Below are 23,739 nucleotides of genomic sequence, written 5' to 3' on the forward strand. Positions count from 1 at the left end.
TACGGAAATCCATCAACGTAATCCAGTATATAAACAAACTCAAAGACAAAAACCACATGGTCATCTCGTTAGATGCGGAAAAAGCATTTGACAAGATCCAACACCCATTCATGATAAAAGTCTTGGAAAGATCAGGAATCCAAGGCCCATACCTAAACATGATAAAAGCAATCTACAGCAAACCAGTAGCCAACATCAAAGTAAATGGTGAGAAGCTTGAAGCAATCCCTCTAAAATCAGGGACTAGACAAGGCTGTCCACTTTCTCCATACCTATTCAACATTGTACTTGAAGTCCTAGCCAGAGCAATTCGACAACAAAAGGAGATCAAAGGGATACAAATTAGAAAAGATGAAGTCAAAATATCACTTTTTGCAGATGATATGATAGTATATATAAGTGACCCTAAAAATTCCACCAGAGAACTCCTAAGCCTGATAAACAGCTTCGGTGAAGTAGCTGGATATAAAATTAACTCAAACAAATCAATGACCTTTCTCTACACAAAGAATAAACAGGCTGAGAAAGAAATTAGGGAAACAACACCCTTCTCAATAGTCACAAATAATATAAAATATCTTGGCGTGACTCTAACTAAGGAAGTGAAAGATCTGTATAATAAAAACTTCAAGTCTCTGAAGAAAGAAATTATAGAAGATCTCAGAAGATGGAAAGATCTCCCATGCTCATGGATTGGCAGGATCAACATTGTAAAAATGGCTATCTTGCCAAAAGCAATCTACAGATTCAATGCAATCCCCATCAAAATTCCAAATCAATTCTTCAACGAATTAGAAAGTGCAATCTGCAAATTCATCTGGAATAACAAAAAACCTAGGATAGCAAAAACTCTTCTCAAGGATAAAAGAACCTCTGGTGGAATCACCATGCCGGACCTAAAGCTCTACTACAGAGCAATTGTGATAAAAACTGCATGGTACTGGTATAGTGACAGACAAATAGACCAATGGAATAGAATTGAAGACCCAGAAATGAACCCACACACCTACGGTCACTTGATCTTCGACAAGGGAGCTAAAAACATCCAGTGGAAGAAAGACAGCATTTTCAACAAATGGTGCTGGCACAACTGGTTGTTAACATGTAGAAGAATGCGAATGGATCCATTCCTATCTCCTTGTACTAAGGTCAAGTCTAAGTGGATCAAGGAACTTCACATAAAACCAGAGACACTGAAACTTATAGAGGAGAAAGTGGGGAAAAGCCTTGAAGATATGGGCACAGGGGAAAAAATTCCTGAATAGAACAGTAATGGCTTGTGCTGTAAGAACGAGAATTGACAAGTGGGACCTCATGAAACTGCAAAGCTTCTGCAAGGCAAAAGACACCATCAATAAGACAAAAAATCCACCAACAGATTGGGAAAGGATCTTCACCTATCCTAAATCAGATAAGGGACTAATATCCAATATATATAAAGAACTCAAGAAGGTGGACTCCAGAAAGTCAAATAACCCCATTAAAAAATGGGGCTCAGAACTGAACAAAGAATTCTCACCTGAGGAATACCGAATGGCAGAGAAGCACCTGAAAAAATGTTCAACATCCTTAATCATCAGGGAAATGCAAATCAAAACAACCCTGAGATTCCACCTCACACCAGTCAGAATGGCTAAGATCAAAAATTCAGGTGACAGCAGATGCTGGCGAGGATGTGGAGAAAGAGGAACACTCCTCCATTGTTGGTGGGATTGCAAGCTTGTACAACCACTCTGGAAATCAGTCTGGCGGTTCCTCAGAAAATTGGACATAGTACTACCGGAGGATCCAGCAATACCTCTCCTGGGCATATATCCAGAAGATGTCCCAACCGGTAAAAAGGACACATGCTCCACTATGTTCATAGCAGCCCTATTTATAATAGCCAGAAGCTGGAAAGAACCCAGATGTCCCTCAACAGAGGAATGGATACAGAAATTATGGTACATTTACACAATGGAGTACTACTCAGCTATTAAAAAGAATGAATTTATGAAATTCCTAGCCAAATGGATGGACCTGGAGGGCATCATCTTGAGTGAAGTAACACAATCACAAAAGAACTCACACAATATGTATTCACTGATAAGTGGATATTAGCCCAAAACTTAGGATACCCAAGATATAAGATACAATTTGCTAAACGCATGAAACTCAAGAAGAATGAAGACCAAAGTGTGGACACTGTGCCCCTTCTTAGAATTGGGAACAAAACACCCAGGGAAGGAGTTACAGAGACAAAGTTCGTAGCTGTGATGAAAGGATGGACCATTTAGAGACTGCCGTATCCAGGGATCCATCCCATAAGCAGCTTCTAAACGCTGACACCATTGCATACACTAGCAAGATTTTGCTGAAAGGACCCAAATATAGCTGTCTCTTGTGAGACGATGCCGGGGCCTAGCAAACACAGGAGTGGATGTTCACAGTCAGCTATTGGATGTATCACAGGGCTCCCAATGGAGAAGCTAGAGAAAGTACCCAAGGAGCTAAAGGGATCTGCAACCCTATTGTTGGAACAACATGATGTACTAACCAGAACCCCGGAGCTCTTGTCTCTAGCTGCATATGTATCGAAAGATGGCCTAGTCGGCCATCAATGGAAAGAGAGGCCCATTGGACTTGCAAACTTTATATGCCCCAATATAGGGGAATGCCAGGGCCAAAAGAATGGGAATGGGTGGGTAGGGAAGTGGGGGGCGCTATGGGGGACTTTTGGGATAGCATTGGAAATGTAATTGAGGAAAATATGTAATAAAAATATTAAAAATTAAAAAAAAGAAAACAAAAGGACATAATAGCTTCTGTTTTAAAATAAAATATTAAAGGCCATGGAAACAGAAAAATAGAACACTTTTCAGACATCTAAGCTTTTTTCTAAACAACTAACACATTTTCTAGTAAGTGAAAAATTTTAAATTTATTTTAAGCTGTAACACATTTAATTTTGTGTATGAAAGAATACAACAAACAAAATCTTATAGAGTACAAGTTACCAGAAGCTCTGGGATTATTATTGTTTTTACTTTGTGCTTCCTTACCATCATAGAGAAGCAGTTTTCTTTCAGCACAATCACAGACCCAAAGGCCACAAGTCAGAGACTACAGTTCTGAGACCGTGAACCAAAAGAAATGTTTTTCCTGAAACTGGGTCTCTCACCCTGTGGCTCAGGCTGAACCTGCATTCACAATTCTGCGGTCTCTGCTTCCCAAGTGCTAGGAATCGAGGCATGCACTACCACAATGGCCCCCAGAATGTTTCCTCCTTATAAAAAGTCATGGTACTGGGAAGCTAAGAAACATACTGTCATAGAATATTTTACCAAAAGGAGCACATTTTTTCTGAACAGAAAGACTACAGAAATAGCTGTTTCACATTTGTACCAATTTCTAGCTCTCAGTTTAACAGAAGACAGCTGTATTCTTATTTCTGTCTGTCTGTTGTTATTTAATATTATGCTATTTCTGAACAGCTCATACTGTACACTTGTAAAAGAGTAAAAATGGACAAGATGAGCAAGGACTTCAAACCCTCCCTGTTGGGCTCCAGGGACCCCAGGTCATACTGTGGATACCCATGGTTTAGAAAGCTGCTCTTAGAGTACAGGCCATTTTGACAGCTGTCTGGCTATTTGATCCTGAGCAAATCACATATTTCCTCTGACTATTAGTATTCTTGTCACTGTTTAGGAATAATGGCATCTATGTAAGGAATAGATAATGCTGATGCATTAGTACAGAGCCCAGCACAGAGGAACTGCTGGATAACAAGTTAACTGTAATTATAATAAAAAAGAGCATTTACTTGTTTTATGTCTTCACGTCTACTTTCAATTCTTCCTACAAATGTTAAAGAAGCTCTTACCTACTTATGTAAGCAGCCAACTGTTTTGGAGATCTCTTAACCTGAAAACCAAAGAAAACAGTGAATCATATTCAGTTTTTTAATAGAGTTATGCAAACTTTATGACTGATGTTAACAATGCAGTTTAAAACTCAATAGGTAATAATAGGGCCAATGGTTTCTTTGTGTTAATACCATGTTTTCAACCACTAGGCACAAAATTGTATTTTCGTATGTTTGTCAAAGTAACATATTATCTTTCTTTTTTTAAACAATACCAGTCATATATTGAACTTAAAGGGTGCTTATAATAAGTCAGTTTGAGTTTAATGTGGTTCAAAAAAAAAAAAAAGATTTCATTGTTAATCAACCTTTGAATGAACAAAATGCATCTCTGAGTTCCTTGTCATCTAAAACATTTATATCACAGTTTATAGAAACAGTATATTTGCCAAAATTTTCTTATAACCTTAGGAATATAATAATAGGTATGCTTCATTAATTCTATCTAACCTACGAAATTAAACAGATCTGATGGCTTAAACTCCCATACTTACCTCCTTCATGTTCTTACTGGTGAAGTTAGAGATCCTCTTTTTAGGAAGATCAATACTATTAGAGAAGTTCCGTTTTTTAACATGGTGAGTATCAAATGCCATAATCTCTTAAGTGCCTAAACAAAATAAAAATAATAGAAAATTTAAAAAGTCAGAGTCCAATCTTTCATAGCATGTATATGAACATATATTAACATCTCTATGCTGTGCAAATGAGGCTTAACAGTAAAAATAAAAAAAGACATACTTCATGTATTTGTGTGTGTGCGTGTGTTTGTGTGTAACAAATCTGTAATATACAGATTATTGTTTTCCTGAGACAGTAGTACAGGTTGACGTGAAACTCAATGTTCCAACTTTGCCATTGCCTGCTAAACTCTAGAAATACAAATATAAACCTTGTTTTAAATATTTCTAAAACCTGAAACACAGAAAAAGCACAACATATAGTATCCCAGAACATAAAGGCTCTTCAACTTCTCATCGGCTAAAGCCTAGTCTGGAGGCTGTTCTGCTGTAGAGTGAGAAACAAGGCAAGAAAAAAAACACAGACTCTAGATCAAAGGGGTTCCACAATATAAGCTTTACTTTACAAAAAGAAAGATAGAATACAAGACAGCAGACTAGCTAGGCAGTGGTGGTGCATGCTTTTAATCCTAGCACTCAGGAGGCAGAAACAGGTGGCTTTTTGAGTTCAAGGCCGGCCAAGTTCTAGGATAGCCAGCACTACACAGAGAGACCCTGTCTCAAAAAAGGACAATAAACTAAACACATCTAATTACTTCTGTCCTTCTGAAACATCGTCAAAATGAAAAAAGAAGAGATTTTTAAAGGCATAATATTACCATTATGGAGAAAAAGAAGAGATAAGAGCAACAATTTAGAAGCTGCAAAGCCAAAGTGGTAATTAACTTGGTAGGTCTTTTCAATATACCACACATGAAATTCTGTATTTTAATTTAACATACATAATAAAATTCTTTTTTAAAAAAAGATTTTATTTTTCATTTATTTTATGTATGTGAGCATACTGTCACTGTCTTCAGACATACCAGAAGAGGGCTTCTGATCCCATTACAGATGGTTGTGAGCCACCATGTGGTTGCTAGGAATTGAACTCAGAACCTCCTGAAGAGCAGTCAGTGCTCTTATTCACGTGCCAGGACTACAATTTTATTCTACAAAAAATGTAAACCCAAGTTTTATACATTAAATTTCAAATCCCTTTATCGTCTTTCTTCCACTTGACTTATGAAGGCTTGCAATCAAGCCCATATACTTCAAGGGGAGTTCACAAGATGTTTCTTTGGGAACTTTGACCAGCTCTACAGTAAATCATACATATACACAAACCTGTGGGCACACATACACATACATCCCTTTAAAAATACAGATACAGCCAGGCATTGGTGGCACACGCCTTTAATCCCAACACTTGGGAAGCAGAGGCAGGCAAATTTCTGAGTTTGAGGCCAGCCGGGTCTACAGAGTGAGTTCCAGGACAGCTAGGGCTATACAGAGAAACTCTGTCTCGAAAAACAAAACAAAACAAAACAAAATACAGATACAATGATCATCAAAGTGGCTAAAGAAGTTCCTGTATGTTGTTTAAAGTGGTGCTCATCTGCCAAAGCTAACAAAACTACACACAGATACAGACAAACACACACAGAGTGAGTTGTGGCAGCTTATGTCTGTAATCCTGCATTTGAGAGCAGAAACAGACAAGATCTCTTTAGGTTTAATGCCAATCAGAGATATAAAGTGAGACCTAGTCTCAAAATTAAAAAAAGCAATAAAACCATTGTTAGAAATCATAAACAAGCGATATTAAGACCAAAATCCAAACAACAACAACAACAAAATAACCCCAATAGATGGGAATGTAGAAATGGCTCAGCACTTAAGAGCACTGGCAGCTCCTCCTAGATGACCCGGGTTCAATTTCCAGCATCCACACAGTAGCTCACATAGTCGGCAATTCCAGTTACAAGGAATCTGACATCCTCTTCTGGCCTTAATGGGCATGGTGCACAGACACACATGCAGGCAAAAAACACGCACACAATAAAAACTTAAAAACAAAATGAAACAACAACAAAAAAGCAAACAAAACTAAGCCTCCACAGAAGTTGAATGACAAATCTGAGGGTATCTTCCAGAACATACAAGCAAATGATAAAAAGAATCAGAAGACAGGTTTAGAGGAACCAACATTCAAACAAAAGGGAAGTACAAGGAAGAATAGAGACTAATTAGAAACCAATGAGAAGATTTAAGAAAACTATACAGAACTGAAGAACACAAATTCCTAGAGAAAAGGGCTCCATCTGAGTGGCCATGTCTTAGTCAGGGTTTTTATCCCTGCACCAACATCATGACCAAGAAGCAAGTTAGGGAGGAAAGGGTTTATTCAGCTTTCACTTCCATACTGCTGTTCATCATCAAGGAAGTCGGGACTGGAACTCAAGCAGATCAAAAAGCAGGAGTTGATGCAGAGGCCATGGAGGGATGTTCCTTGCTGGCTTGCTTCCCCTGGCTTGCTCAACCTCCTCTCTTAAAGAACCCTAAGACTACCTACCAGCTCAGAGATGGTCCACAAGGGGCCTTTCCCCCTTGATCACTAATTGAGAAAATGCCTTACAGTTGGATCTTATGGAGGCATTTCCTCAACTGAAGCTCCTTTCTCTGTGATAACTCCAGCCTGTGTTAAGTTGACATGAAACTAGCCAGTACACACCATAATGAAGGAAAAGCAGATGCGGAAGGTATAACACCTTCAAATTCAGAGAATTATGAAAAACTAGAGAAGGTAATATGACCAGGTGTGGTGGCATACACTTTTAATCCCAGCACATTGAAAAGCAGAAGCAGGAGATCTCTGTGAGTTAGAGACCAGCTTAGTTTACATAGTTTCAGAGAGACCCTGCCTCATAATAACAAAGCAAAACACCCCCTTCCCCCCCAAATTCAGGAAATTTACAACATCCTATTTAGTAAAATGTGAGCGTAGTAATCATTCACAGTTAAAAAAAATTCCTTTCTAATAGCAATACTGAAAAACAATAACACAAGATAGATAAATTCTAATGCGAGAGATGGGAAGGAATTTTCCAATATATACTGGAACAGGTTAGAAAGCTTAGAAAAAAAGGATTCGCAAAAATGGAATGGGCTTAAAATAAAAACTGGGCAGGGCGTGGTGGCAGGTATCTTTAATCACAGCACTCAAGACTCAGAAGCAGGCAGATCTCTGAGTTTGAGGCCAGCCTGGTCTACAAAGTAAGTTCCAGGATTAATAGAGAAATCCTGTCTCAAAAAAACCAATAAATTAATAAAGCAAATACTGGGTATCCATTAAGTGAAAGGGGGTAGCTGTCAAAAAATCAGAAAGAAATGGCATACAGCTATAACAGAGGATGAAGTCTTACAACTTATGCCACCTGTCTAGAAACAGAGATTTTGTAAGTGAAATAAACCAGAGACAAAAGGACAAGTAACTTATAATTTCCTATGTGGAATCTACTGAAGCTGATCTTACAGGGGCTGAGAGCAGAAGGAAGACCTGGGCTGATCAATAGGCTCTAAGTTGTAGGTGGATATGCGATACGAAGTTCTGGGATAGCAGAGTGACCGTAGGTAACAATTATGTACTGTGTATCTCAAAAGTCAAGCAGAAGAGATTCTGAATATTTTTACCCTAAGGAAATGGGTAAATGTTCGAGGAGCTAAATCCCAACCACACATGTAGCATTTTTTTAAAAAATGAAAGACATTAACCATTAGAAAACCAAAATCAAAACTACATGAAATACTATTTTACACTCACTAGATAGCTATACAATGAAGACAAAAATAAGTGCTGAGAAAGATATGGAGAACCAAGGACTGTCAAGCATCATATAAAATAACATGACACAGTCTCCCTCCCATTCTCAGTATTGGGGATGAATATCTAGGGTGACATGTATGCAAGGCAAGTGCTCTCCCAGGGAGAAATCTCCAGGCCCTGGCAGTTTCTTAAAGTTAAATTCCACTCCTACATATATACTGAAGGGGAAGAAAACATATTGACACAAAAGTTTGTACGCAAATATTGAGCATAGCCAAGAGACATCAACACTGGTGAATGTTTATCACCCTGCTAACAAATAAAACGTGGCACATCTATGTAGAGCACTACTCAGAGCAAAAGGAACTAAGCACTCATAATTCAGTACACACACGAGCAGTAGTCCTGTAAGTAAGAGACCGCGGTACAACCTGTGACAAAATCCCACTTATAGGAAATAAAATACATAGCCAGAAAACCAATTGTTTGTTGCTTCTCAAGTTGGAGTAGGAATGGAAGTTATTACACAGGGGCACAAAGTTTTTCCAGTGACAGAAATAAATGCTCTGAAGATCTACTGGAACTGGAGAATGTTCTAGTCTGTCCTTACAATCAGTAAATTGCACATTTAAAAGTTTCATGGTGTATATTTTATATCACAATAAGGCTTTATAAAGGGAATTATTAAAATTGTAAGACAAAGACTTATTGTAAAGGTTTTGTAAGCTATACACTGCTTTTTACCCATGTCTCATGCATTTAATAGCACCTTTCTAGAACCATAATATAGAATTGTCCTTTTCCCCCAGAAGCACTTAGGAATGCTACTGAAACTAGTTTCAAGTTCTCTGTGTTTTTGAAGTTCTATTTGATAAGATACAAAAAGAGAAGAATCTGAAATGGTTGAAGAAGATTCATTAAAAAAAAAAAAAACAACTCTTAATAAGCAAAGAACATAAGCAGGACCCTAAGAGAATAAAAGCAGAGAAGGGACAGCTATTCTAACATTACTACAACTTCTAAACATCAGATATAGCATGCATTTTCTTACAATATCACAATGCTTTCAATGAGTAGCTCTATTGAGAAAAACAACAGCATAATAATGAAGCTCACAGGATGATTTCTCTTTATACAGTAGCTGTCTTCTACCTCAAAGATAAAAAGGGATCTATTCATATACTCTTATAATGGCTGCCAAACTAAGAGATTAAACAGCTCAAAGTGTTCAGATACTCCCTGCCTTCTCACAACAAGGGAAACTCATTACACAGGAATGAAACATGCCTGGACAGTTCAAGACCAAGCTAGCTTTCCCTCTACATTCATATACTACATTGACTATTCACGTTGTACTTAACCCTCTAATCCAACTAGGCAATTTCTCTACCAAAACAAAACAAGCTGTTGAGAAAGACACGCTTCTCCTTACACAAGAATTCCTTCCACACACAGCTATCTCCTAAAACCATGAGGATCAGAACAGTTTTTAGCTACTATCTTTCCTCCTTACCTCCTCCCTCTTAAATACATTTTAATTGGAGCTTAAAAAAAAAAAATCACTGCCCTATAAAATACGTAAACAAGAAATAAGTTCAGTAATGCAATGCCTTATCCACTTGGTCACCTTGTCATAGAATCCCAGTACTCTGAGTCAGAGGCAGAAGAGTCCATTTGTACACAGAGACTCACAAACAAACAAAACCAAATCACTTCCAGAAAATGTCCTGAAAAGTACAATTTCTAAAAATTGGCCTTTTAAAGCACAGGGCATTAGAGGGTGTACTTCAATGGTACTGGGCTTGCTAAGCATGCACAGGGCACGGAGTCTGAACCTCTACATCCACAAATCTTAACAATTTTAAAAATAACAACAACAAAAGCCTATTACAACAGTATAGAAAACAGATGCTTAATCTTGGTTATCAAGTTGACTACATTTGTAATCAATTAAAACCCAAGCAACTGGACATGCTTTTTGAGAGATTTTCTTGATTGGATCAATGGATGAAGACTCACACTAAATGTAAGCCATACTTTCAGGTGGCATAAAAGGACATAGAAGGTAACTTTTGCTTTTTGCCTGCTTGCCCTGACCTTCACTGGCAAGTTCTTCTATCCTGTTCTTGAGACATTCAATATTAGAACTTACTTCTTAGGGATTCCAAGAGACTGAAGATGGCAGCCTCCAAGACTAGAGCACCAGATTGGGACTGGACGGCACAATGACAGGATCCTTTGCCTTTCCCTTTAGAGACACTTGTAGTTGGATTACTCAGATCACAGCCTGTAAGTCACTCAAATGAGTCCTGTGTATTCATTCTACCAGTGCTGTTCACTTAGAGAACCCTGACTAATATAAAAGTTCTATTAATCCTCACCCCAAAATGAAAGAACAAAAAAGACAAATAAGATCACATCAAATCAAAAAGTTTTTGCACAAAAGAAGCATTCATTAGAGAGGCAACCTAAAGAATAGGAGAAAATATTTGCTAATTATATAATCTGATGAGGAGCTAATATTCAGAATAATAAGGAACTCCAAAAATACAATAGTAAAAAGAAAAAGAAAAAAAGAAAAAAAAAAAGAAAATCAGCGAGCTGGAGAGATGGCTCAGTGGTTAAGAGCATTGACTGTTCTTCCAAAGGTACTGTGTTCAAATCCCAGCAACCACATGGTGGCTCACAACCATTCTGGTGCCCTCTTCTGGGGTGTCTGAAGACAGCCACATTGTACTTACATATAATAAATAAAAATAAATCTTTAGGCTGAAGAGATGGCTCAGCAGTTAAGAGGACTGACTGCTCTTCCAGAGGTCCTGAGTTCAATTCCCAGCAACCACATGGTGGCTTACAACTGTCTGTAAAGGGATCTGATGCCCTCTTCTGGTGTGTCTGAAGACAGCCACAGTGTACTCATATACATAAAATAAATAAATAAATAAATCTAAAAAAAAAAAAAAAAAAAAATCAAAGCTGGGCAGTGGTGGTGCATGCCTTTAATCCCAGCACTTGGGAGGCAGAGGCGCAGGCAGATTTCTAAGTTCGAGGCCAGCCTGGTCTACAAAGTGAGTTCCAGGACAGCCAGGGATACACAGAGAAACCCTGTCTCAAAAAACCAAAAAAAAAAAAAAAAAAAAAAAAAAAAGAAAAAAAGAAAAGAAAATCAAGCAGCTCAATTAAGATTGGGCTCTGAATCTTACTGCACTTTGGACCTAGAATGTCCCTGAAAGTCTTCTGTGTTGAAGAAGATAGGGCCTACTGTGGAGTCTGGAGGAAGTAGGTCACTGACAGCATACTTATCTCTTAGCCCCTGGTCACTCCCCTGTCTTCTTTCTTCTTGGTCACAGTGAAATAAACAGCTTTGCTCTCCAAGGCTCTGCAGACCAAAATTTCCTGTCTTGCAACGGGACCACAGCACTGGAGTCAAGTAATCATGACCTACCACCTCTGAAAGTGAGCCAAAGTCAACTTCTGCTCTTTTCAGGTGGTTTTCTCAGGTATTCATTCTGTCACAGCACTGGCAAGCTAACATAACCTAAACTGACCTACAGTCAACAGGAGGATTAAAGTGTTAGCTAACATCACTAATCATCAGGGAAATGCAAATCAAATCATACTGGATTATTACTCTCTTTCATTAGGAATACCTATTATCAGAAAGTACAGAAAACAAGTACTAGCAAGGATATATAGAAAAGGGAACCCCTGGAGCGGTGAGATAGCTAAGTAGTAAGGATCTTGCTACACAAACCTGATGACCTACCTCCATGATATAGCCTCAGAATCCATGTGAAGTTAGGAAAGAACCAATCCCTCAAGAGTTGTCCTCTGACTAGGACACACATGCACTCAACCCCAACCTCCTACACACACACACACACACACACACACACACACACTAAATAAATACATAAAAATTTTACAAAAGAAAAGAGATCGTTGCACACCAATGATGGGAATGTATATTGCATAATCATTATAAAAAAAAGTACAAAAATTCTTCAAAATAATCAAAAACGCTCAGATGATTCTGCAGTCCCACTAGTGGGTACTTATCCAAAAGAAACAGTTCAGTTTGCCATGGAAAACTCTACTTCTCTCTGTTTACTGTAGCACTATTCACAATAGCCAGGAAATGGAAATAATCTATTTATTAGTGAATGAATAAAGAAAATGTGCCTAGCAAACACAGGAGTGGATGTTCACAGTCAGCTATTGGATGTATCACAGGGCTCCCAATGGAGAAGCTAGAGAAAGTACCCAAGGAGCTAAAGGGATCTGCAACCCTATTGTTGGAACAACATGATGTACTAACCAGAACCCCGGAGCTCTTGTCTCTAGCTGCATATGTATCGAAAGATGGCCTAGTCGGCCATCAATGGAAAGAGAGGCCCATTGGACTTGCAAACTTTATATGCCCCAATATAGGGGAATGCCAGGGCCAAAAGAATGGGAATGGGTGGGTAGGGAAGTGGGGGGCGCTATGGGGGACTTTTGGGATAGCATTGGAAATGTAATTGAGGAAAATATGTAGTAAAAATATTAAAAATCAAAAAAAAAAAAAAGAAAATGTGGTAAATATAAGCAATGGAATACCACAGAGGATGAAGTCTTACAACTTATGCCACCTGTCTAGAAACAGAGATTTTGTAAGTGAAATAAACCAGAGACAAAAGGACAAGTAACTTATAATTTCCTATGTGGAATCTACTGAAGCTGATCTTACAGGGGCTGAGAGCAGAAGGAAGACCTGGGCTGATCAATAGGCTCTAAGTTGTAGGTAGATATGCGATACGAAGTTCTGGGATAGCAAAGTGACCGTAGGTAACAATTATGTACTGTGTATCTCAAAAGTCAAGCAGAGGAGATTCTGAATATTTTTACCCTAAGGAAATGGGTAAGTGTGCAAGGAGATATGTGCAACCTGATTCAACAACACAAAATGTGTACATGCATTAAAATAGCATGTGTACCCTGTGGATGTTTATGTTATAAATCTGTTTAAAAGTACGTTTAATTAGTTAAAAGAAATTACCAGGGCTGGTGAGATGGCTCAGCGGTTAAGAGCACTGACTGTTCTTCCAAAGGTCCTAAGTTCAAATCCCAGCAACCACATGGTGGCTCACAACCATCTGTAATGAGATCTGACTCCCTCTTCTGGAGTGTCTTAAGGCAGCTACAGTGTACTTACATATAATAATACATAAATAAATCTTTAAAAAAAAAAAAAAGAAATTACCAAACTTAAGTTGGGGATGGAGACACAGCTCTATGGTAGAATGCTTGCCTAGCATGCTTGAGGGCCTAAATTCAATCCCAAGCATTGTAAAACAACACAACACAGCTTTAATTAAAGTTATTGCTGGAGGGACTATGGGCCATCTTCCACCTCAATAACTTACAGGTTTTTCTATTTTCTAAAAGTATGATTTTTTTAAAAATGAGATCAGTCCTTTTAAGTTTTCCAAAATTAGGACAATATAATCTAATTTTCTTACTTCTGCCCACTTGCTTCATTTTTTTCTCTTTGTTTTCTCACTTTGAACCGGATTCCCCTGTGCCTGCTTTCAAGCATGCTCCAGTTTCTCCTATCAGCTCCTATACTCTTTCTGTTTTCCTTTCCTGCCAAATTTCTACAATGAGTGCTTTTTAGCTTCCAATTTGTCTTTAACCCTTTACAATTTTGCCTTATTCTGTTCTCTCATGTATAAGTCTATCGCTTAAAACTATGTGGGAGCCAGGAATAGTGACAGTCTATAATTACAGTACCCTGGAGGCTAAAGCAAGAGACAGAATTGTGAGTTCAAGGCCAGTCTGGACTACATAGTAAGACTGTCTCAAAAGGCAAAACAAAACAAATAACATCAAAGTATGAAAAAAAGAAAAGAAAAATGAAAAAGAAAAACAAATTACCTTCCCCACTGCAATAAATAAATAAAACCTTTTAGCAGTCGCTGTTCATGGAGAGCTCCCAGGCCAATGTTAAGGCTACTCCTTCATCACGAGTCAGCTGTTTCAGCAGTTCATGATCCTCAGTTTCCCACACAACTCTGCAGACTCTCCTTGCTCATTTCCCTTCTTTGAGTCACTTTTCCTTCAACAACTCTTTTCTCTCTATATGAACATTGAGGGTGCATGTTTTCACAGGTTCAGTTACTTTTCTAGATCTAGGCTCTCTTGTAACTTTTTCTGTACCAAACTGGTTTCCACACCCACCACTAGTTTTTAATCAACATGTCTAAAACAGATCTCTTCAATTGTCAGTTCAATAATGGCACTTCCTATCATACTTGAATTACTAACAACCAAAATTCTGTCCAACTAGAAACTGGGGAGTTATTTTTATTCTTCTTCCTTTCCTTTCACCAAGCCACTAAGATTTTAGAATCTTCCATCAAAATATTTCCTAATTCCATTCTGACTTCCCTTTTCTACTATCAGAAAAGCCCCATCACTTCAAGCCTAACATACTGTAGAAATGGGCTGGATACTCTTAACCCTGGCTCAGAGGGTTAAGAGTGCTGACTACTCTTCCAGGTCTTGAATTCATTTTCCAGCAACCACATGGTGGCTCACAACCATCTGTAATGGAATAAGATGCCCTCTTCTGGTGTGTCTGAAGACAGAGACAGAGAACTCTTATACATTAAATAAATAAATAAATAAATAAATAAATATTTTTAAAAATACTGTAAAAATAATTAGTTCTTTTTTTCCCACTACAGGTCTTCTCCTGATCCCTATAAATAATCCTATGTAATAACAACTATAGTGTTTATGGAGAAAATACAAATACAGGATTTTCCAAAGTTATGTTTTGTACTGGCTGGTTTTGTGTCAACTTGACACAAAGTCCTCACAGAGAAAGGAGCCTCAGTTGAGAAAATGGCTCCATGAGATCCAACTGTAGGGCATTTTGTCAATTAGTAATCAATGGGGGACACTGTGGGTGGAGCCATGCCTGGGCTGGTAATGCTGAGTTCTATAAAAAGACAGGCTGAGCAAGCCAGGGCAAGCAAGCCATAAGCAGCACTCCTTCTATGGCCTCTGTGTCAGGTTCCTGACCGGACTTCTTTTGGCGATGAACAGCAATGTGGAACTGTAAGCCAAAGAAACCTTTTCCTCCCCAACTTGCTTACTGATCATGGCGTTTCATCAAAGCAATACTACCCTGACTAAGCCAAGTATAAATTACATACATTTTAAGGATGCCTTACTTTGCTCAAGTAAACCTGGTTATACTGCATGTTAAGTATTTATTGGAAATCTAGTAGGTTCTGAGACATTCAATTATGTTCTTTAGCTCTGTGATACCCAGTCTTGGCTACCACTGTCTTTGGACTGACTCATATATATATATATATATATATATATATATATATATATATATATATATATATATACACTAAACTATCTAAGCACAGAACACCCTCATTATCAGGTACCATACTATTGGGGTACTTTTTATTTCTTATTTTTTTAAGAGCGAGAAGCCAAGAACAGTGGTTCATACTTATAGTTCTAGGTTTTAAGAGGCAGGAGAAGGAAGATCAGGAGTTTAAGGTCATCTTCTACTATAGAGCAAGTTTAAGACTAGCCTGGGCTATAAGAGATAATCCCTCAAAAAAAGAGGAAATACACATGAGGAGTCCATGTTATTTTCTAATGGGACAGGAGGAGAGCTGGGAAGGAAACGCACCACTACACTAATGTTAAATAATCTTATAAGAGATCTGCTGAATGTCAGGCATTGACCTCTCTATGTGCACACACTTAAGACATAAATACATACATATGGACTTTTTTTGTATAGATGAGATGAATTTGCCCTAAAATCAACAGCAAAAATGCAAAGAGTTGGGGCTAGATTCTAGGGATTCTCTTCCTACTGTTTATAAGCTTAACTAATAAACTACAATGCCTCCCAATTAACAGATGTGAATATATATATAGATGACATATATACTTTGGAGTAAATAAACCTTCTAGTTCATGAGTTTGGAGGGCCTTCTATTCTGAATCTATTCTCTCATATGTAAAATATAAATAATATTGTGACGATCAAAGTGAGATTATATGCATTATTGCTATTAACATTCATAGCATTTACACAAAACATAAATATGTATGATTTAGTGTTTGGAAAGCAAATTGAACACCACCAGAAAGCCTATGAAGTATGATTACATCTTATCCTGCCACATTTGGATTAACTAAGTAATTTACCATCCAAACCAAGACACTGCTAGGAATGAGAGGAGGCATCATGAAAAAGCTTGTTAGGATAACAGGCACAAACGAAGTCTGTCCCATGCAATCAGGATGTATGGATGTTTGGCCTCAGTCAGTTCTAATGTTTACTGTCCTACATTTTTTTTTTACCATTTCTTTCTATAAAAATTATCAACTAATGAACTATAAAACTATAGAAACACAGTGAATAACTACAGTCATATATAACATGAATAAACTTCAACTATATTGAGCTAAGTGAAGGAAACTAAAATGTAAAAGGCTATTTTCATGACATTCTAAATAGCAAAAATATAAATTGTGGGAGCAAAAGTATCAATAATACCCAGGGACTGTAAGCAGGGAAAAGTTTTCTCCAAAGGAATAAGAAAATTTTGGGGGTAGAGAGATGTTACATATTTTACTATAGTAATGATTGTGCTACTATATGGAAGTGACAAGTCATAGAAATAGTATCTTAATAACTGCCTTTAAGGAAATTGGGAAATAACACTGTTGTGTAGCTTAGTGGTAGAAAATCTGCAAGGATTTGGCTCAATCCCCAGCACATAGGAAAAAATAGAGGAGAGAATTTATGGCTTTTCACTATAGCATGCTCAAATATCAGGCATTTGCTTGATAGAAGTAACTGTGGGCTCAGACCCACTGTCTTCCCTTTAGGAAACCAGTCTATTCTTGAGTCCTGAAAGTTTCTGAAGTGTTCCTTAAAACACCCAGAACACACGTACGTTCTGAATGGAGATTACCAAAGCCAGACCAACTGGTTCTAGTACTCAACTGTGTGGGCTGGATCAGACTGTGTAGACCAAGCTGAACATGCCCTCAGTGCCCTGTGTATGCAATGGCATGTGGGAGTTTACAAAGCTCAATCAGCAGACACCTCTGGGCTCCTTCCATGCTCTCTCAACTCTCTGGGAACCTTAGTGCTCACTGTGTAGTATATGTGCCACAGCTTACTGAGGAAAAACTAAAGACTCTCTTAAAACTTAAAGACCGGTGCAGTTTAAAGATCAGGTTCAAAAGAACCAGGCAGCTTCCACTTTTAACTATCCATGTAACTTGGGAACCAGCTGTTTTAGTTTTTTCATGAATAAAAGTAAAAATGTTTATTTATGTAATTTGCCTTGACTTAACTCCAAAAGAATGAAAAACAGAGTCTCATTATATAGCCCAGGCTGACCTGGAACTTGTTATATAGCTACAGCTGGCATATGGGTCCTGAGGACTGAATTCAGGTCATTAGGCTTGGTACCAAGTGCTTTTAACCACTGAGGCATCTCTTCAGTACAAATTAACTTTAAAATTATTATTGGTGGTGGTGTTACGTACTTGCATGCTCTCTCTTGCTCTCTCTCTCTCTCTCTCTCTCTCTCTCTCTCTCCCTCTCCATCTCACACACACACACACACAATGTACATGCATGTACACTAATGGGAATTCAGAGGACAATTTTGTGGAGGCTTATGCAGACAAGTGCTTTTATCCATACTGAGCAACCTCAAAGCAGCACCTCCCCCTCCTCAAATTCTTGGTCTTCCTGCTCCAAGCTCCCAGTTTTTGGAACTACAGGCACATACTACCATGCCTGGCTTAAGGAGAGAATATTTTGAGAGTCAAAGCTGATTCCAAAGCAGCAGGCAGTTTGGCAGAAGAGTGGTATTGAACACTAAACAGAAATCAAAAGGAAAAGAAGGGGGCTGAGGGGACAATGACATGAGATCAGGGGGAGAATGTGAGGAGAGACACAGGACATGGACAAACTCTGAGGACACTAAAACTGTTTTACAAAGGAAAAGGATAGGGACTTACTGTATGTGTCCTTCAATACAGAAAACATAACATTAATTATCATTTCCCAAGCTTTTGTAATAGACATATTCTGTCTCTGTCAATGTTGCCTTTGTGTTGAAACAAAATGTTTCTTCTCCAGAAAATATTTCTTTTCTTCCTTTCTGCTTTATCAAAGCCTCTCTTACTATGAAGATTGAATCTTTTTTTCCAAAGCATTTCTTGATTCTGGTCTTGTGCAAGGTTTCCTATACCATCTCTTAGAACACTCAGTTTAATATTGCAGTTTCTGCCTTTGGCAGATAACAAACACACGAGGGATTAATGTAAGCTATGGCTGAGCACTAGCTGATTTTAGTCTGTCTCCTCCGGCCAAATAAACTTCAAAGCTTTTTAAAGCATTTAAATTTTTTCCTAAATTACTTGTCTGTATGCGCACACAAATGCTACTATGTGTGGAGGTCAAGAGGACAACTTGTGAAAAACTGCCTTCTCTTTTACTATGTAGGTCACAGGGGTTGGATTCAGGCTGTCAGACTTGGCACCTTTACCTACTGAGCCATCACTACACTATAAAACTGCTGATAGACAGGGACTGAATACATTAACATATACTACCTAAAATGCAATTTCATAGCTAATACTTAATGTATAAATACACTACACACAGACACATGTACATACACACCCCATTGAGTGAACAAATGTGTAATCACAAAACACTGGTATTTTGAATGATAAAATGAATTTTAAATGATAAAAACAGCCACTTTGGGAGGCAGAGGCAGGCAGACTTCTGAGTTCGAGGCCAGCCTGGTCTACAGAGTAAGTTCCAGGACAGCTGGGGCTACACAGAGAAACCCTGTCTGGAAAAAACCAAACCAACCAACCAACCAACCAAACAACCAACCAAACAAACAAAAAACCCCAGCCACCTTGGCACCTGAAAAGGCCTGCTGGGAACAAACCTTCTAAAAGGCAAACATATCTGGAAGGCTGTGGTGCAAGGCCATTTTTGCTGGCTCTAAGTGAGGTCTCCGGCACCAAGGCGAGCACAGAGCTCTTCTCAAAGAGCTGAAAGTTGAAGCCGAGTTCTCCTTAGGTAAGAAATGTGCTTATGTGTTTAAAACAAAAACAACAGTGACTCCTGGAGGCAAACTGAACCAAACCAAACCAGACTGATCTGGGAAAGGTAACTCTGGCCCCTGGCCCATGGACACAGAGGCTGGTTCATGACAAAATCCAAAGCCATCTTCCTGCAAAGGCCACTGGACACAAACAAAAGTGGAAAAGAAAACATAACATATATTCCACACTTAATTCACTCCCTACTATGTGTCAAAATATGAACAGGTAACATATGTCTTATTTCTGAGAAGAGTGACAAGCCAACAAAAATTAATTATACTAAAAGAAGCCGAGGTTGGTACTAGTTACTACAAGGCAGAAGCAGTATATCCTATGGAGCACCCAAGCATTTGCAATAGATCCCAATTAGACCGGAATCTTAGGGACATTTAAAAGTGTACTATTTTCCCAGCGGACCGAGCTCAATTTCCAGAACCTACAACAGGTGGCTCACCACCACCAGAGATATTGGGCATTCCTGCCCTCTGCAATCATGTGCACATAGCCACACAGACACATCCATATAATATTGTAAATGATATATCAGTAGTTACTTTTCTCAGTGCTATGACAAAATATGTGACAAAAAGCAAAGCTTAGGAAGGTTTACTGTGGCTCACAGTTCAGAAGTATAGGTCACCATGTTGTGGAAATCATGGTGGCAAAAGCTTGAGGGACCTAGTCAGACTGCAGTGAAAGGAAGAAAGAAGGAAGGGAAGAATTCTGTTGCTCAGGTCTCCTACTTTTGGCTCAGCACCAGACCACACCTCAAAGAATAGTGTCACCTACATTTAAGATGAGTCTTTCTACCTACATTAACATAATCTAGATAATCCCTCAACAGGCATGCCCAGAGGCCTGTCTCCTAAACTATCCTAGATCAAACTGGTAATCAATATTAACCATTATCAGAAGTAACCACAAAAACCTGAAAATGGAAATATCTGGAGACAGGACTTAGCTTTTTTACTGCTTTAATTTTCAAATCAGTATGTAATTTATTAATAAAATGTTTAAGCCATTTGCTTTCAAATAGACTATACAACACAGTTGTCCTGGTTAAGCTTTCTGTTGTCGTCATAAACACCATGAGTAAAAGCAACTGGGAAAGAGTTCATCTTCCACTTTCAGGCCATCATTAAGGGAAGCCAAGACAGGAGCTTGAAGCAGAAACCACAGAAGAATATTGCTCCCTCCCCGGCTCACATTCAGTTATCTTTCTTCCACAGCTGCCTAAGACTAGCACTGCCCACAGGCTACTCTGATGGAGACAATTTCTCAACTGAGGTCCCCTCTCCCCAGATGACTAGGTTCGTGTTAACTAAAATTAGCCAAAGCAATATTCCAATAATTCTCATAGAAACCAATACTCAGCCGGGCGTGGTGGCGCACACCTTTAATCCCAGTAGTTGGGAGGCAGAGGCAGGAGGATTTCTGAGTTCGAGGCCAGCCTGGTCTACAGAGTGAGTTCCAGGACAGCCAAGGTTACACAGAGAAACCCTGTCTCCAAAAACCAAAAACCAAAAAAAAAAAAAAAAAAACAGCACTCATTTGTTCAGCCTAGAAACTGAACCTAGGGCCTGGCATACACCAGGCAACTAAGTGTTCTACTACTGAGCTATGGTCCCAGGCCTTTTAAAAATGCATTATTTAGGGGCTGGAGAGATGGCTCAGTGGTTAAGAGCACTGACTGATCTTTCAGAGGTCTTGAATTCAAATCCCAGCAACCACATGGTGGCTCACAAACATCTATAATGGGATCTGATGCCCTCTTCTGGTGTGTGTCTGAAGACATCAACATAAAATAAATAAATAAATAAATCTATCTATCTATCTATGATTTAATCACTCTCTGTCTCTCCTTCCTTTCTTTCTTCCTTCTTTTTTAACTTCCTCTTGAGAAATGTACCCAATATGCACTCCTTTTGCCACAGCCTCCAGAGGAGCTGGGACATCTGTGACTCCTTGTTCTGTTTTATAACAGCAACTCCATTTTAAACTGTCACATTTACTAAATCCACAACAAAATAAACTTGGCAAATATGCAAGGACTGTCAGCTGTTCCTACAAAGACTTTTCTACATCAGGCTCTTATTAGTAAAGGTAGAAATTACTATCGCCATCCGTAATATGTGTGCTAAATAAATAGCCCATGCTAGGCAAGTGCCCTTCTACTGAGTTATATACCCTTAAAACATGATTCTGTATTATCATTCCTTTAATCTTCAAAAACTGACATATAAACATACAATTTTAGTTTAATCCCAGATTAAGTGAGGGGCTGGCTAAAAGTGCTTGCTGCCACATGTGACGTCCTAAGTGGAAAGAGAAGCAACTCCTGCACGTTTCCCTTCGAATCCTACAGGTGCATCATGGCACGCACACAAATGGGCACACACACTAAATGCAAAAAAAATTAGTGTGAAGTTTTCATTTTCTTGTATTACTAAGCTCAAAAGAAAAGGCAATACAGTAGAGCAGGAAATACAAATACAGGACAGATCAGGCAAGTGTAATCTCAATGAAGCAGGCTCAGGGAGCAGGAAATTGTCTTAAAAAAAAATCCCAAAGTCAGAGTCACTGAATTTAAATTCTATTACAGTCCTTTATTAGTTGCATGATCTTACTTAACTTGTTATTTTCACAGTAGTAGTGTAGGGGCTAAGTAAAATAAACTACTTTTTCATGAAGTTTCTTATAATAATAATAAAAAGTCACGTGAAAGAATACAAAATAACTATAAAAAGCTGGTTGAAGTGGAGCACACCTTTGATCCCAGCATTTGGGAGGCAGAGGCAGGTACATCTCTGAGTTTGAAGCCAGCCTGGCCTACATAGTGAGTTCTAGGACAGCCAGAAACCCTGTCTCACAAATAAATAAATAAATAAATAAATAAATAAACAAACAAACAAATAAAACAAAAAAATGTATAAAAAGAAAACTCTGAAGCCGTTCTAAGAACTTTTGGTGTTATATAGTGTATCCCCGCCACCCCTCTTCTCAGCTACTAGAACTTTCTTACCTCATTGCTGGTCATAGCTTTAAACTTCCCAACCTTTCTGGTTATGGAATTCTGTCATTCGAGTATAACATGATGAATAATAGACTAAAATAAACACTTATAATGCAATATGCCAGGCATGATGATATTATTAAAAATCTATCCAAGAGCTTGGCAAGAAAACTGCCTTTTAGCTGGGCGTGGTGGCGCACGCCTTTAATCCCAGCACTCGGGAGGCAGAGGCAGGCGGATTTCTGAGTTCGAGGCCAGCCTGGTCTACAAAGTGAGTGCCAGGACAGCCAGGGCTACACAGAGAAACCCTGTCTCGAAAAACCAAAAAAAAAAAAAAGAAAACTGCCTTTTGGGTTTTTTATTTGTTTGTTTGTTTTGTCGGTTTTCTTGTTTTTCTTTGAGACAAGACATCTCTATTGTAGCCCTGGTGGTTCTGAACTTGCTAGGTAGACAAGGCTGGCTTGGAACTCAGAGACCTCCGGCTTCTACCTCCTGAATGATGGCTAAAGGATGTGGATCACCATGCTCTACCAAGGAAACTGTTAAGTTAAACTGTGCATTACAAAATGGAGCTGGAAAGATGGCTCGGTGCAGCACTAGCTGCCTTTCTAGAGAATTTGAATTCAATTCCCAGCTTCCCCATGGTAGCTCACAACCATCTGTAACTCCGGTCCCAAGAAATCCAAAGCCCTCTTTCAAAGGCCCCTGTGGCCACCAGGCACACAGTGGGGTGCAGACATATATGCAGACAAAATACCCATACACACAAAATAAATATTTTTAAATTTCTTTTTTAAAAGAAAAAGAAATAGAAAATAGGTTTAAAGCAATTTCTTTTTTTTTTTTTTTTTTTTTTGGTTTTTCGAGACAGGGTTTCTCTGTGTAGCCCTGGCTGTCCTGGAGCTCACTTTGTAGACCAGGCTGGCCTCGAACTCAGAAATCCGCCTGCCTCTGCCTCCCGAGTGCTGGTATTAAAGGCGTGCGCCACCACGCCCGGCAGCAATTTCTTTACAACCTCGTCTTTTTAAACTTTGGATTAAAGTGCAATTATACCATTTCTTCCTTCAACCTTTCATGCTGTGCCCTCTTCAAATTCTGGCCTCTTTTGTCATTATCACCATTACATATAGACATCTAAATATATTAACTATTTGCTTTAGTCTGTGTGGTGTTACTTGGATGTAGATGATTTCAAGACTAACTACTTGGTACCAAATAACCAATTAAGGGGCTCATTGGGGGAGGGGGGTTGTTACACATACTATCTATCCTCCATAACTCTCAGTATTCCTTAGTTGCGTATAAGATCATCTTACAGCTT

The 23,739-nt window shown here is 38.6% G+C and overlaps 1 protein-coding gene across 1 annotated transcript in view; it reads right to left on the reverse strand.

The window, feature by feature from the left end:
* Nucleotides 1-23,739, reverse strand: part of Katnbl1 (katanin regulatory subunit B1 like 1) — a 42,281-nt gene that overhangs the window by 12,168 nt on the left and 6,374 nt on the right. Inside the window, exons 2-3 of the mRNA XM_021152650.3 lie at nt 4,402-4,517; nt 3,866-3,906 (exon numbers count right to left, since the gene is read on the reverse strand). Coding sequence (XP_021008309.1) covers nt 3,866-3,906; nt 4,402-4,503 — 143 coding nt within the window. The 5' untranslated portion in view covers nt 4,504-4,517. The remainder of the gene's footprint in view (nt 1-3,865; nt 3,907-4,401; nt 4,518-23,739) is intronic.

This window comes from Mus caroli, unplaced genomic scaffold (genome assembly GCF_978045245.1).
Source record: "Mus caroli unplaced genomic scaffold, Mus_caroli_1 scaffold_2, whole genome shotgun sequence".
In the NCBI taxonomy this organism is placed as follows: Eukaryota; Metazoa; Chordata; class Mammalia; order Rodentia; family Muridae; genus Mus; species Mus caroli.